Below are 12,485 nucleotides of genomic sequence, written 5' to 3'. Positions count from 1 at the left end.
AGAGGACGGACGTCTCTTGCTCGGAGAACGCGATGGGAAACACATATTCCCATCATTTACGAACCCGTTTGCGGGCCTGAAGACATTCAGATGCTATTTGATACCGGAGCCCATCAAACAGTCATAACAGAGAATACTCAAACGCATCGTTCGTGAAATATTGCAGGACCCATACCGCAAAGCCAAAGGGCTGTTCAACGTTACAGCTCAGTGAATGGATGTTGCTTCAAACAATTCTGTGGTCACGGCCGAAGCCATAATGGCAATCGTCCCGAGGAAGATCACGCCGAAACGCCGGTCTAGCATTCTTTTTGGTTAACTAGGATGCATCGACATCCAATGCATTCCGCGGAGCTTGATAAAGGCGTCAAGAGAGCATAGTTGAAGACATCTGGAGAGACATTGTGCTCAAAGAATATCTAAACATGGAACGCGTGATCAACAGTACAGTCAATGAATGGAAAACACAATGGCTTATCTACCTTATTGAACCTTCGTTCAGTGGCAGCTTAAAAATGCCACAGCACGAGAACTAAAACAACAATCGTTCATGAGGATCTAATCTACGACACCATAATGCGAAAGCTTAGACGATGACACCACCCTAATGAACTCAAAGCTGGACTAGCACCAGCTTGTCTTCAAATGCCCAGAAATGCTATTAGATAAGGGCTAAACTAGTCAATTTTCGAACACTGCAGAGGATCGCGATGATGAAATCGCTCTTCTCACCCCTCTAGATAATCAACAGATCCTTTGTACGTACTCCGTACTTGTACATTATCACAATCTAAAAAAAAAAAAAAAAAAATTTAAAAATAAAAAAATAAAAAAATAAAAAAAATCTTTCTCAGTGCCCAAGGCCTAACGCAGGGGCATATATTAGGTATCTGCGGGGTGGATTTGAAGGAATGCATAAGGATGAAGCTAGCAGAGTGCGGTTTATTGAGGGTGAGATGCAGTGCGGTGCTTAGGGCAATAATCTTCATACTCGGGGCACGTTCGGATCCGGAGGATTATGATATACTTGAGTAAAGAATTCAATTTAAATAAATCGATATTGATTATGTGAAGATTAAATGCTAACTAAGTGCTCGCATTCCATAACTAGTACATAATAATAAGTAGACTCGGTGGCCGACATGAGGGGCAAAAAGAACGACACGACAAAAAGAAATTATTCCTTTCGCTTCGCTTTGCGCTTGCGCTCTCGTTTATCAACATAGACAAACAAGCGGTGTGAAATAAAAATTAATATGATGATGAAATTGAACAGAATGACAAGGGTGCAAAAAAAAAAAAAAAAAAAAAATTTGGTAATCCATATCGATCGATTGATTGCTTTTGCTTTTCATTTTCGTCCCCATCCAGGGTATCCATCCATATTCCATACCCGTACACGATTATCGGGTCCATCCATGGTTCAAACCCCGAACAGAAAGCCAAAATGCGATTTCAAAAAAAAAAAAAAAAAAGATTGTAAGGACACGTATATGCAAAATCAACTCAAACCAGCCCCAATTAACAGGCAGAACACCGGCAGAATGTCAGAATGTCTCAAGAACAAATCGAATATCATATTCGAGTCGTCGTCGCGCCGCCCCGTATGTAGTCCCAATCCATACATATAGCATTATCGGCAAGCATGACTCAGTTGCGCGCTTTGGGGAAAATATCGCATTTGCATTAGCACGGGAAGATCGGGTTTCGGGCTGTTTTTTCTGCGGTTCCCCGAAAGGTTAATTTCAACGGCTGTCTGTTTTGTTGATTGGTTTTAACAAGACGGGGCTGCATATGTATAGAGACAGAGACGTAATAGGAGAATTGAAGTGTGTAAAGTATGGTAAGAAACAGGGTGGAGAGAATGTAACAAATGAAAGGCCTTCGCAGAAGGCGTATGTATATACGCGTACACAGAACAGAACGGGAATGGGGAATAATAAACCGAACCGAACAAAACCAGAAAACATCAAAACGAACACCAGTAAACATGAGAAAGAGAAAATGCAATGGTAGGTACCAGCCCTAAACGAGACCATGGATGCTCCTCTTCCTATTCATTTGGGAGGACGGATCGTCGTGTTCTTCAATCCGAGTGAATCCACCGGGAAGCATATGGGACTGGTTCTTAGCCAAGTCCAGTCGCTCCATCAACTTCCCCATAGTAAAGTATTCCTGCGCACATAGCCCTGTCGGTTGTTGTTGGAAGTAGTTCATGACTAGTTCCAAAGCCTGACGCGCTTCATCCTGTGTGGGAGACCCGGGAGGGCTGATTGGCGAAACGGTGGCTGACTTGGAATAGATGGCTGGATAAATCGGTCGAGCCTTGATCTCGGGATGACTGCGATTGCGCTTAACAGTATTTGATAGATCTGGGACGGTGTTGGTGTTGTGGTGCTCTTCGAAAGGCGATTCAAGAATCGGAAGGGACAGCGGATGAGGCTGAGGTTGTTCGAGAGGTGACTGTTGGTGCTGCTGCTGCTCGGATATCATGTTGGGATCAACCGTGCCGAACGGGAACGCTTCGTTCCTTGGTTTGTTGGCATCCGTGGCAGGGGGAAATGGGTCCGACATCAACGATGTTGGACTAGTCACACCAGGCGAAAGGGAAGAAGCAGTAGTATCCGGGGAAGTCATGGCTTTGTTGTTTCTTTGGTATTCTGCCAAATCAGCGAGGCTCTCTGCCAGGTTCGTCTTGATGTTCTCGTGACTCTGAGTGGGAGACAAGGACGTTGGTGAAATGAACCCGGTGGGCGAGGTGGGAGAGATCAGAGTAGGAGACTGCACGGCAGAAGCCAACGCAGAGTTGATACTAAGACGGGTTGGACTGGTCGAGTCACTTTTGGCGCTAGCAAAAGAGCTCTTTCGAGACTTGGAACCGAGAGTATGCTTTTGCTTGAATTTCTCCAGCCATCGCGTGGTCAAGACCTTCTCTTTCCCATCAGGGCTACCGCAGGTGCTTGCGAAGAACATAGCTTTCTCCCGGATTTGCGCATCAGTCAAAGGAAAACCTTGTTTTTGATAATTGCGAGCCCAGTTGGATAGGGCTTTCTCGATGTCGGGGACCCTCCCTTTGGCGCGCTTAATGGGAGATCGCGTTGTGTCCTCGGCATTTAGATACTTCTCCTTTTGGCGCAAAACCTTTGAAACCGTACTTAACCTAATGTTAGATCATGTGCTTCTCTCTTGTAAGCGGAGATGACTATACCTTCTTTCTACACCAAACAAAGCTGATTATCATGTTAGCCAAAGTCCAGAGACAGGAAATATGACAAGCTTACCTCCAATATCCGTCTGCTTCGCCGTCTTATGCTCCTCATGGTAAAGACACATCCGTCGACGGTCCTCATCCGTAAGCGTCCTCCGCGGCGCAGCACTACTAGTCGACGACTTCCGTCCCGACTGCTGAGGCGCAACCTGAGAAACACCAGGAAGCTGAGTATGCGACGACAGACCAGAATCCGGGAAATGCGATTGCGTTGCGATCAAGCTGGGCCATTGGTGCGACGGGACGGTCAATGGCAGCGAGGCGTAGGGCGGAGGTATTGACAGGCCGTAGGACGAGTCCAAGGGCATGATGGGATGAGAGCCATAGCCCATGCTGTGGAAATCGGGGAGGGTGGGCGAGTGCTGGGAGGAATTCATGTCTCCGACTTCCATCCATGAGGGAGGGCTGAAGTTGTTATTGTTGCTGTTGTCGTTGGAATTTGACCCTTGGTGGTGGTCTGTGTCCATTGTTTGTGCTTTTTCCTTTGAAAGAGGATTCGCCGGGAAGGGTTGTGAAAAGGTCGAACAAAGGGCTGGGAACAATCGAGGAGAAAAGGGGGTTATTCAAGCCCAGTGAGTAGGATGAAAAAAAAAAAAAAAAGATTGATGTAAAGCTTTATGCTGCAGCGGACAGACCAAGATGCATATTCAAGCAAGCAATGAGAGGGAAAAGATGCAGGAAGGAATCCACAGAGTCCACTGATCTTGGAAGGATTGCAGATGGATTGAATCCCGTGAGAATAGTCTACTGCAGCTGAGAGAGAAATTGAGAGAGGGAAGGAGAATAAGAGCGGAGGAAGGATGTAACTATACAAAAGGGCCTGCAGGAAAAGAAATCGGAGGCGAAAAAGAAGGGGAGCAAGCAGCACGACTCGGCGGGGCGTGCGGTACGTATCTGTATCTGTATGTATCTATACGAGTATGGTGTATGGTATTATGTACGGATGATCAGAGGCCCGGAAAGGTAAATAGAAGTAGGCACAAGACACAGATGAAGGAATGTCTGCAGTCAATGCTTACGGTGTTAAATACATACGGAGATACATGGAGGAATACAAAACAGGTACTGTACATGACAGCATGAGACAAGAAAGAAAAAAACAAAAAAAAACAAAATCGAGGGGAGCAGAAAAGGTGAGCGATACGGGCACTGATTGGTCACGGCGTAGATTGGGGAGAGGACCGGGGTCTTTTTTAGGTTGGAGAGGTCTAGTCCAATAAGAGCGCGAATTGCATACTTGACTGAGATGGACTAGTCTGATATTATCGGGATCTGGAAGACCCTGTCCTAGTACAGTATTAAGAGCAAAGAGAATGAGATAATGAACGGAATAATGAAATGAACGGAATGAATTGGGTACGGAGAGTACGGAGTATAGGCGACTCAATAGTCAATGGATACTCGATCTTAGTGGAGCGGAACCTTGAAAACTCTTCAAAGAAAAAAAACAACGAGTCAAGTAAAGCGTTGAGGTCCGAGTATTTTTTTTATTTTTTTTATTTCTTTATTTTTTTTTATTAGCTACTAAGTAACTTGGGGCTACTGACAGATTCTTCACAAATGAACCAATAAATCCGTTCAAGCCGCGATCCTCCGTGGCCGGACGGGGAAATCTCCAGTAAGCCAAGATGCTGTTGGATGGACGGACGGAGAGCGGATCGATGAACCCGCTGAACCTAAAGGCGCATGACATTCTGATCTAGCCAGCCACAACGGTTGCCGTACTTACAAGTACATACTGTTACTACGGAGTAGCTACCATGTGAAAAGGATCAGGGGAAGGAGAACGGAGGATATCCGTACTGGAATGAATGAATCCAGCATCATATATAGATCTTTATTTTCCGGATCTGTATCGGAGATGAGCTTACAATAACTTGGATACGTTGAATCTGACATTGAGCAACAAGTACAGAGTACACTGTAGAATACTCCTACTCAGTACAGAGCATATTCACTGAATACTTGTACATGAGCAAAAGACTCACCACTCGTCAGCTGATCTGCATGTACTTCGTAACGCAAATGACAGTTGCAGATAGCCTCCAACCAATCACAGCCTCCATCATGATTTCATTTTCGTTTTTGTTACATTGGCATAGACACACACCACCAATCATCGCCCAGAAGGGGCTATAACTGTAATACATAGCGGTAAAAATACAGAGACTAGAGAAGCTAGGACCCCCGGGTACCAGTGCCCCACCCCACTTGCGCAGACCCCACCAGCGGCCCACAGCACGGCCCGGTACCCTAACCCAGTCATAGTCTGTATGTATGTATAAGTCCGGTTAATATCGAGAAAGGAGAGATTTACTTTGACTCTGCCCGCAACTTAAGCAGATCGTGTTTGGGGTTTTATTGGCTAGAGGAATTGGTCAGTATTTGTGCTGCGCTGTATATGGAAGGAGTTTGTAGGAGTTCTGCTCTGTACATATTCCTAGTCAAGCAAAGAGAGTATTCATTGCGATGCGCACACTTGAGGTATCCCCAGCTACTCTGTACCCTGCACGCTCATCATGCATGTACAGCCTTACTCAAAATAACACTAGTACCAGTCGGGTAATACGCGAAAACGTGATCGCCCCGCTGTTCGGACTGCCACGAGGCCCTCTAGCGTATTACGTATCTAAAACTTACTGACCAGATATTAAGATGGTATGATTTGGTTCAATTGATCGACTAGAATTGAGAACTTCTGAGCTGCTTTGTAGTTGATCGATAAGAATACGGAGGTTAGCAATGATAACCAAAAAAAAAAAAAAAAAAGAGAGAGAGAGAGAAAAGCAAGCATCAGGAGTGGAATTGTAGGAAAGAATAGCTGTCTTATCCGCCGGGAGCGCCAGAAGGAAGAATGTCGGATGATGCATTTTATTTTATTTTTATTTTTTATTTTTTCTCATCCTTGCCCCGTTATTGACATGATCAATCTTTTCTTTTCAAAATGACATCGACAATTGAGGATCCTTTCCTATTTACAACTGAAAAATGGAGGTGCCGTCCAGTCCATATCAAAAATCGCACTCTTTCCGCTCTTTTGATGTATTCCAAATCCACCATACGCAATGCAAATGCAAATACCAATTCCCCAAACAAGCAGGTCCACAGAGCGCAGAATCAACAAATATGTAGTATAGCGATACCACATTTGGCATTTATTCAAGCACAGCTGTCAGGTACACTAGGCTTACTGCAGAATCTTTCTTTGAAGTTGGGTAGGCTGGCATGCATGGTCACGTCGGTCGTCGGTCGTCGGTTAGGGTAAAATAGCCACATACCCTGCTCTGCTCTGTATCAGCAGAGTATCAGGGTTATTATAATAGTATTGCTTCTTCTGTCGGCAGTCTCGGACTTGCGATATTCATCTACCTCCTTCCTTTTCTACGTATCGACGGGCATAAATAACAAAAACAAACCATGAACGACGAGGGATCAGATCACGATATCCGGACAGATTAGCCCCGTCTCAATCTTGAGACACTGCAGAGTGAATCTCAAATCGAGTACCCGTACCATACGCACACCGTACCCGTACTTACTGAGTTTTAAGATGAAGATTCAGTCGCACTGTGTATCTGGTGGTCTTTGCTGGACGATCTTCGCGGAGCTGTCCATACTGCCGATGCGTAAAGTCACGGGTATGCCGAAAAAGAAAGTTTTCTCAAATCTCTTAGCCGGCAAACTAACAGTAGTACATAGCACCAACTAAGCGAATTACAGTTGCTAGAGAGCTGAAGAACAAAGGCCGAGGACGGAGGAAGACAAATACAAGTACTATGTACATACAAGTAACAGACCAGACAAGTAACTTGGTAAGCACTATGATTGCATCCGCAGCCGCCGAATCCATAAATGGCAATGCAATTTCGCAAGCACCCGGCATCGGTGCCATGACAGTCACCTGACAAGAAAGAATTTTCATAATTCCAATTCTGCAGGACTCTGGGGGGAAATTCCTTCTTGGGAATGAAATCTGATTGATCGATTCCGGCTTAATATATTAGTGCGTGTTATTATATTAAATCAAGCATGGTTTGGTATAGGTCAATGGAGGTGCATTGCATTGCAGTGCATTGCATTAATCCAGGTAAAGAGGCTGTGCATTAGCATAATACAACTTGTATTCATACGAGACGAGTACATACAAGTACTCACCAGGATCACTACCAGCCTGTACATGTGCTTGTACAAGTACAGGAACTCCGTACGATTATCCTTCGGGTAGATCGGCGTATTGCGGATGATGCTCAGTGATATCTCCGCACAGCTCCGTCTGTACAGTAACTTGTAACTACTCGTACGGTACTGATACAAGTACATACAAGTACTGATATATACCAATTACACACTGGTACCAGAACAAGTACTGCCTGTTAAGAATAGGATCATCTAGATAACCTACTAAACCGCCAATAGTTCACTTCCTGACAGCTCTCAAGCCCGCATAGGCCGCTTCTTAATGATGTGCCGTGTTAATCAAGGCAGGCCATTGATCTTTACAAGGACTTACCCGGGCGAGTATAGTAGGATTCAATTCGATCAAAGGAGTTATGCCATGTTATCATTGACCCCTAACTAACCCTGCTGCTTTTCTGCATAGATATTACTACTAATAGAGTACGGAGTACTACAACCTATCAAGTATTACTACCATTGACAAGTCGTGTATTACACAAGGATTACACAAGATCCAATCGCGTCCTCGATCCTCGCACAGATTTCGAGTATCCTAGGTGTTATTGTAATATGGACGCCCAGGGCACGACGTCCGGACCTGCCCCGAATCCCGATCGAGAAATCGAAAACCTACGCGTCAGGATCAGACATGCCAATACAACCGTTGATGATGGACCCGGTCTAGATTTAGGGCCCCTTTCTTTTCTTGCGTGGACGAGGCTGAGTCTGGATAAGGAGGGATTGTACGGAGTAGAAGATGAGTCCGATTGACTTTCAGAACTTTTGTTTCTTGTTTTCGTTTGGAAGCTATATATGGAAATAGAAGTCATTTGGTTCTTCAGATGACCTCAAAGGAAAACACGCCAGTCCCTCAGACAAAAAAATGGGACGTTACGAATAAAAGACGACTGGACATAAGTACATACTAACTCATCATCATTTCAAATCATCCCTATCCCGAACAAGTAACCATGCCATACCAGCTTGTTACTGGCTGCACAGATAACTCTCCCTGTTCCCCTCTCATCAAACTCTATCGCATATTTTTCTCGCCGAGATCAATCGCACAAGAGCCGGGCCTGCTGGGTGCTGAGGTTGGTAGAAGAATATATCCCGCGAGACACACCAGCACGGGTTCCCGGGGAATCTCCCTAGAGCGCGATTGGCCCGCGGCTCTCTCCGGGCTTTGAAAGGTCGATTTCGGGGTCTCCTTTTACCGCTTGATAATCGACACTGTGGCCAGTTAGTGTCGTCTCTTCTTAGTTCTCATGCATGGGTCTACCCACCGATATCCTCATCAGCGAGCTCGTGCGTAAGTCCGACGCGTTGCGGTTGGTGCTTGACCGAGCGTCCGTACACAATAGCTTGCTTGAACTGTTCCTTGATCGACCGATGGATGGAATTACACTAGCACGTATTCAGTATTACTCATCACGAGATTCCTAAACCACAATATACGTACGAAATCTTCGATCGTGCAAGCATTGGCCCGAAGCACAACGGGTGCCGTGTAATCCGGCGCCCTGCCCTTGGGCTTGGTGTAAATTCTCCGCAGGTTGAGCTTCTCCCACATCTGTTCCAACAATTCATCGACGTTCCAGCCGTGCTCGGAACTGATGGGGCAGGCGTTCGGAATACGGTAAAGAAGATCCAGCTCCTCGATTGTGATGGAGTCAATCTTGTTCAACGCATAAATGACGGGGATGTAGCTTCGGCTCTTTGCTTCCAGGATGTCAATCAGGTCGTCAATGGTGGCATCGCAACGGATAGAGATATCGGCAGAGGAAATCTTATATTCGTTCATGACAGCTTTGATTTCCTGTAAGGACGCGAATTAGCCGCTGCAAAACCCGCAAAATCCGCAAAATCCGCAAAACCCGCAAGAGATGAAACACTTACGTCGTGATCGATATGAGACAATGGAACGGTGCTCGTGATGGCGATACCACCCTTGTCCTTCTTCTTGAAAACGATGTTGGGAGGCTGCTTGTTGATACGGATACCGAACCCTTCCAATTCGTTTTCGATGACCTTCTTGTCGACCAGAGGCTTGTTGACATCGAGGACGATGAAGATCAGGTTGCACGTCTTCGACACGGCAATAACCTGACGACCACGACCTTTACCATCCTTGGCACCCTGAATAATACCCGGAAGATCGAGAATCTGGATCTTGGCGCCGTTGTACATCACTTGTCCGGGCACGGTGGTCAAAGTTGTGAATTCATAGGCGGCAGCTGCAAGACCTAGTTAGCTAACCCTACTTCACTCAAAAAGTACCGTTGTTTCGCACGAACCTTCGGAATGCTGGCCTGTTAATCTACTCATCAGAGTACTCTTTCCGACGGACGGGAAACCGATGAAACCACTGTCCAGGTCAATATTGTTCGTTCGACTAACATGGGAGTTTCAGATATGACGTACACACTCGCGACACCGGTACGGGCAACATCGAAACCAGCTGAACATGGCGCCCGTTAGCACATGATATCAAATATGCACGATGGAAAAGCACGTACCGCCACCTCCACCACCGCCTCCGGACGGGGTCAAGAGTTCTCTCTTTAGCTTCGCCAGCTTAGCCTTCAACTGTCCTATACCATCCCGTCAGTTATAATCCGGTTTTGTTCCTTTTCGTCTGTGCGCGCATACCCAAGTGGAAGGAGGTGTTCTTGTTCTTCTGAGTCCGAGCCATCTGCATGATAATCAGTATGCAAATTCTTGTGCGCGCAAGGGTCGAATCGATTCGGCACGAACCTCGTCCTCGATTTGCTTGATCTATAGGAGAACATGGTGTTAGTCAAATTCGTTCTGCAATTGCTTTTCGACATTCGGGCGACTGAAAAAAAAGACGAGGTAAAAAAGCGTGAGCAACCTACCTTATCCACGGTGGTCGACATCTTGACGGTATGATACGAGGGTTACCCTCTGTCTCTCGTATAAAAAGATGCGATAAGTCTGAAGTCTTCGAAAAAGCTGGCTTGCAATGCTGCGCAGAACCCGTACGTCAGTTTTCAAAAAGGATATGGAGACTTTGATTGTGGCCGCCACTTTCATTCGCCGGTTTAGTCAGGCGGAGTGGCGTGCATGCCTTGTCGCCTCAGGCGGCGTCAGGCACCCTAACTATCGCTTATCTTCGGATGGCGTGCGAAGTCGCCGTTCTCTCCTGAAGACGCCGACCCGACCGGACTTTTGCGATTTACTTGCTGCTACATCTCCTACATTCTTTTATCTGTATACTATCAGGAGTACCTACACCGCATTCATTTGTCTGTATCACTGCTGAGGAAGGACCGGTGTGACGTATGTACAATTCGATCCTCGATATAAAGCGCAATTGACCTTGTGGTCTGGCTTCGCAATCCTTCTTTCCTTCCGTCGATATACCCCGGACCGCGTTTATCGGCGATCTCAGTCCTTAAGTACTACTCTATCGATAACCATAAATACCTCGAACATCTATACCACCTTGCGTGAAACAACCGAACCTACCAAACCCCTACAGAAACCGTTATCGTCTATCAACATGCCCTACATCAGCAACAGATCCGCCTCTTCTCCGGTCATCCCGAACCAGAACCCTACTCCTCCCCCAGACACTGCTTTCGAGAAGCTCATCCACGATCTTAGTGCCGCATTAGGGCCAAGCTCGGGGCTTGATTCGGATGACGTCGACCCACTCGATATCCAGTGCCTGATGGGGGACTATGTCTCCAATTCGGAGGAATGGGCACAATATGCTTTGGGGGATAGCAGTCGGCCGTATACAAGGAACCTCATTGACGAGGGGAATGGGAAGAGTAACTTGGTGAGTGGCGCTTGACGACCCGAGAACCAAGTGATTGGGTCAGCTGTACCACTGGATCACATGCTTACGCCTCGCTTTTACCAGCTTATCCTAGTTTGGAGTCCCGGGAAGAGCAGTGTGATCCACGATCATGCCAATGCGCACTGTGTCATGAAGGTAGGCATCGCTTCTCGAAGTCGAAACACCGTGACCTAACTGACTTGTGTAGATCCTCAAAGGCACCCTCCAAGAGACCCTCTATTCGTGGCCAGATCAGGAGAAGGTCGAGCATGGACAAGTATCGCCTCCACAGGTGAGGAGGGAGACTTCTTATGGCAAAGACCAGGTCACCTACATGTCCGATGAAGTACGTATCCCTGCAGTACTGGTATTTTAAATGGATAACTAACTCTTGTCTAGTTGGGTCTTCACAAAATCTCCAACCCTGATCCGAACAACTTTGCCGTCTCATTACACTGTAAGTCTTGTTTCCCCATTCATTATCTGTCTGGTACTGATGGTTGCAGTGTATACACCACCTTACGCTGCTTTACACGGTTGCTCCATCTTTGATGAGAAAACCGGCAAAGCAAAGCATATCAACCAGAACAATTTCTATTCGGTACGAGGAGTGCGAAGCTAGATAGACCGTGCCGCCTGACGATATGATACGACGACCACTTGATGTTGGCTACGACTGTCCATTGATGGAACACTCGACATGGCTTCTTCGTGGACATGATTGGGAGACATGGAAGATTACGCCGTAACGAATTTTGTTTGCTGTGCTTGGCGACTATTCATATGTTTTTGCTTATCTCTTGAACGGTGTAGTCACTGTTCAAGTGCAAGCAATTCTGTTATGCATTATTCTTAATAGTTAGTTTTGTCTAGAATGGATACCCACCTTATCAATTCTTATATAACTATTCATTGCCAAGTATTATGTCATTTCGCAGGCCATGTCTGACTGTATGTTTTGTCTATAGTTATCTGTGTTTTTCCGAAATAGTCGTTTGCATGTCTCTGGTTTTAGGATCAGACATTCACTGCGGTACCGTTCATAAATGCCATCTTCCTCAATTCATATTCAATGGTTTTCTGGTTCTATTGAACGTTCCAACTAGGTCACCTGACTGCTTCTATATATATACATTCTCCCTTGTTGACTCCTCTTCTCATGATCAACTATTCCACTATATATTTTATCCTGAAGCACCAATTTTCCAAACAGAACAACCACTCAGAGCTACA

General features: G+C 46.0%; 3 protein-coding genes across 3 annotated transcripts; 1 reads left to right on the top strand and 2 right to left on the bottom strand.

Moving 5' to 3' along the window:
* Positions 1-2,025: 2,025 nt before the first annotated feature.
* ASPGLDRAFT_120971 (uncharacterized protein) lies at positions 2,026-3,735 on the bottom strand (the record flags this gene model as incomplete). Its single annotated transcript, XM_022540192.1, has 3 exons — positions 2,026-3,154; positions 3,209-3,230; positions 3,282-3,735. 3 exons carry the CDS (start codon positions 3,733-3,735, stop codon positions 2,026-2,028), a joined length of 1,605 nt encoding a protein of 534 aa, XP_022403063.1.
* A 4,586-nt stretch (positions 3,736-8,321) lies between these two features.
* On the bottom strand, positions 8,322-10,450 carry ASPGLDRAFT_44157 (GTP-binding protein RBG1). The gene is made up of 10 exons (XM_022545967.1): positions 10,324-10,450; positions 10,202-10,222; positions 10,097-10,139; positions 9,964-10,038; positions 9,869-9,905; positions 9,742-9,812; positions 9,344-9,681; positions 8,907-9,263; positions 8,731-8,851; positions 8,322-8,677 (listed from the first exon to the last, which is right to left on the bottom strand). The coding sequence occupies exons 1-10, from the start codon at positions 10,342-10,344 to the stop codon at positions 8,658-8,660; spliced, it is 1,104 nt and encodes a 367-aa protein (XP_022403062.1). The 5' UTR covers positions 10,345-10,450; the 3' UTR covers positions 8,322-8,657.
* Positions 10,451-10,505: 55 nt separating this feature from the next.
* Positions 10,506-12,139, top strand: ASPGLDRAFT_44154 (putative cysteine dioxygenase Cdo1). The gene is made up of 5 exons (XM_022545966.1): positions 10,506-11,252; positions 11,337-11,408; positions 11,461-11,598; positions 11,652-11,709; positions 11,759-12,139. Exons 1-5 carry the CDS (start codon positions 10,971-10,973, stop codon positions 11,872-11,874), a joined length of 666 nt encoding a protein of 221 aa, XP_022403061.1. The 5' UTR covers positions 10,506-10,970; the 3' UTR covers positions 11,875-12,139.
* Positions 12,140-12,485: the final 346 nt, after the last annotated feature.

Source organism: Aspergillus glaucus (genome assembly GCF_001890805.1).
Source record: "Aspergillus glaucus CBS 516.65 unplaced genomic scaffold ASPGLscaffold_5, whole genome shotgun sequence".
Lineage (NCBI taxonomy): Eukaryota > Fungi > Ascomycota > Eurotiomycetes > Eurotiales > Aspergillaceae > Aspergillus > Aspergillus glaucus.
The sequence above is the reverse complement of the archived record's forward strand: the minus strand, read 5'-3'. Positions and strand labels throughout refer to the sequence as shown.

Excerpts from the sequence above, each read along its gene's own strand:
- ASPGLDRAFT_44157 (XM_022545967.1), bottom strand. The coding sequence starts at position 10,344 with ATGTCGACCACCGTGGATAAG. Across the intron at positions 10,223-10,323 it reads TGTCGACCACCGTGGATAAG|ATCAAGCAAATCGAGGACGA; the intron begins GTAGGTTGCTCA and ends GTTCTCCTATAG. Across the intron at positions 10,039-10,096 it reads GAACACCTCCTTCCACTTGG|GACAGTTGAAGGCTAAGCTG; the intron begins GTATGCGCGCAC and ends GGGATGGTATAG.
- ASPGLDRAFT_44154 (XM_022545966.1), top strand. The coding sequence starts at position 10,971 with ATGCCCTACATCAGCAACAGATCCGCCTCTTCTCCGGTCATCCCGAAC. Across the intron at positions 11,599-11,651 it reads TCACCTACATGTCCGATGAA|TTGGGTCTTCACAAAATCTC; the intron begins GTACGTATCCCT and ends ACTCTTGTCTAG. Across the intron at positions 11,710-11,758 it reads CTTTGCCGTCTCATTACACT|TGTATACACCACCTTACGCT; the intron begins GTAAGTCTTGTT and ends TGATGGTTGCAG.